Genomic DNA, 1,222 nt, shown 5'->3' on the forward strand with positions numbered 1-1,222 from the left:
CACAATGACAGTTCTGAGACAGGTTCCTCGGGTGTGAGCCTTCAGGAAAATCATTGTGGAGCTGCTTGAGGGGATCCGAGGCCTTCAAGATTTAAAAATAAACCAGCAGTCTGTACATTTTGGGGTCTGAGGGGGTTTTTTTGCTTCAGTATAAATGGAATAAGCTTGGCTGCTTATACACCATCAGATTTCAGAGCAAAGAGGGAAAGATGAGACAAACTTGTTTTGGGCACCTACTGGTAACAAAACGTTGTCCCTGCTTCGCTCTCTGCCATCCCTCAGGAAGTGGAAAGCACATGTTTAGGTAGTGTAAGCCTTTTTCCTTTTATTTAGAATACCCTCTTTGTTTAAACAATATCTCCCCCCCACCTCCCCTACCCAACCCAGATACAAAGTTCGGCCAGTAAAGATTACATGGAAACTGGAACACGCATCGTATGGAATACAAGATGCACCGGATGAGGAAGTTTAAAAACTTTCCGAGCGAAAAGTAGAACAAAGAGAGAGGAAAAAAAAAAAAGGGAAAAAAACAAAAGAAAAAAAATTCTCCTAACATTTTCCCAAAGGTTTCACTCTCCTGTCACACACACTCTCCAAATGACAGCTAGCAAATTCAACTCTGCAAAAAGAAAACAGAGCCAGGTCAATCGAGAGGAGAGAAAACAAACCACAAGGACACAAACAGCACCTTGGCCTGGGAGGAGCGACAGGTCCGGAGCAGCTGTGACCTCCAGCTCCCGCCTCCACTCACCTATGTTAACTTCTTGGCTTTGTTGTAGAGCGAATCCACTACTTTACTCATATTCTGAATAGTCTCAAGGGCAGCTTCGTAAGTTTTGTCTACGGGGGGTTCGTCAAAGATGATCAAGACTCCCTCGCCTTGGTCAAGGATGCCTGTGGGGAAAAAAAAAAGCTGTGGTTATCTGTAACCATCCTGCAGGAGCCATAATCCCGAACCCAAACCGCAATCCCAGGAGAGCCAGAGCCCGAGCCAAAGCCAGAGAGAGCAAGAGAGGAAGAGCCCCTCATGGATCTCCTGCCCATGGGGGACAGGAGATGGAACAGCCCCTTGGCAGAGCCCAATGCCCATGGAGCTGATCCATGGCAATATTCCTCACCCCTGAGATCTTGCGCTTGCAGACGGACAAACACAAAGTCCTTCAGTGCCAGGGACACAAATGCAACATGGGGATGTTCTCAGCGTTTCTCTCCTGACAAATCC

At 47.1% G+C, this 1,222-nt stretch overlaps 1 protein-coding gene across 1 annotated transcript in view; it reads right to left on the minus strand.

The window, feature by feature from the left end:
* Positions 1 to 305: 305 nt before the first annotated feature.
* Positions 306 to 1,222, minus strand: part of PSMD11 (proteasome 26S subunit, non-ATPase 11) — a 14,551-nt gene continuing 13,634 nt past the window's right edge. The window contains exons 11-12 of the mRNA XM_010167418.2: positions 752 to 894; positions 306 to 619 (exon numbers count right to left, since the gene is read on the minus strand). Of these exons, the coding sequence (XP_010165720.2) occupies positions 752 to 894 (143 nt within the window). The 3' untranslated portion in view covers positions 306 to 619. The remainder of the gene's footprint in view (positions 620 to 751; positions 895 to 1,222) is intronic.

This window comes from Antrostomus carolinensis, unplaced genomic scaffold (assembly GCF_000700745.2).
Source record: "Antrostomus carolinensis isolate BGI_N321 unplaced genomic scaffold, ASM70074v2 scaffold45734, whole genome shotgun sequence".
NCBI lineage: Eukaryota > Metazoa > Chordata > Aves > Caprimulgiformes > Caprimulgidae > Antrostomus > Antrostomus carolinensis.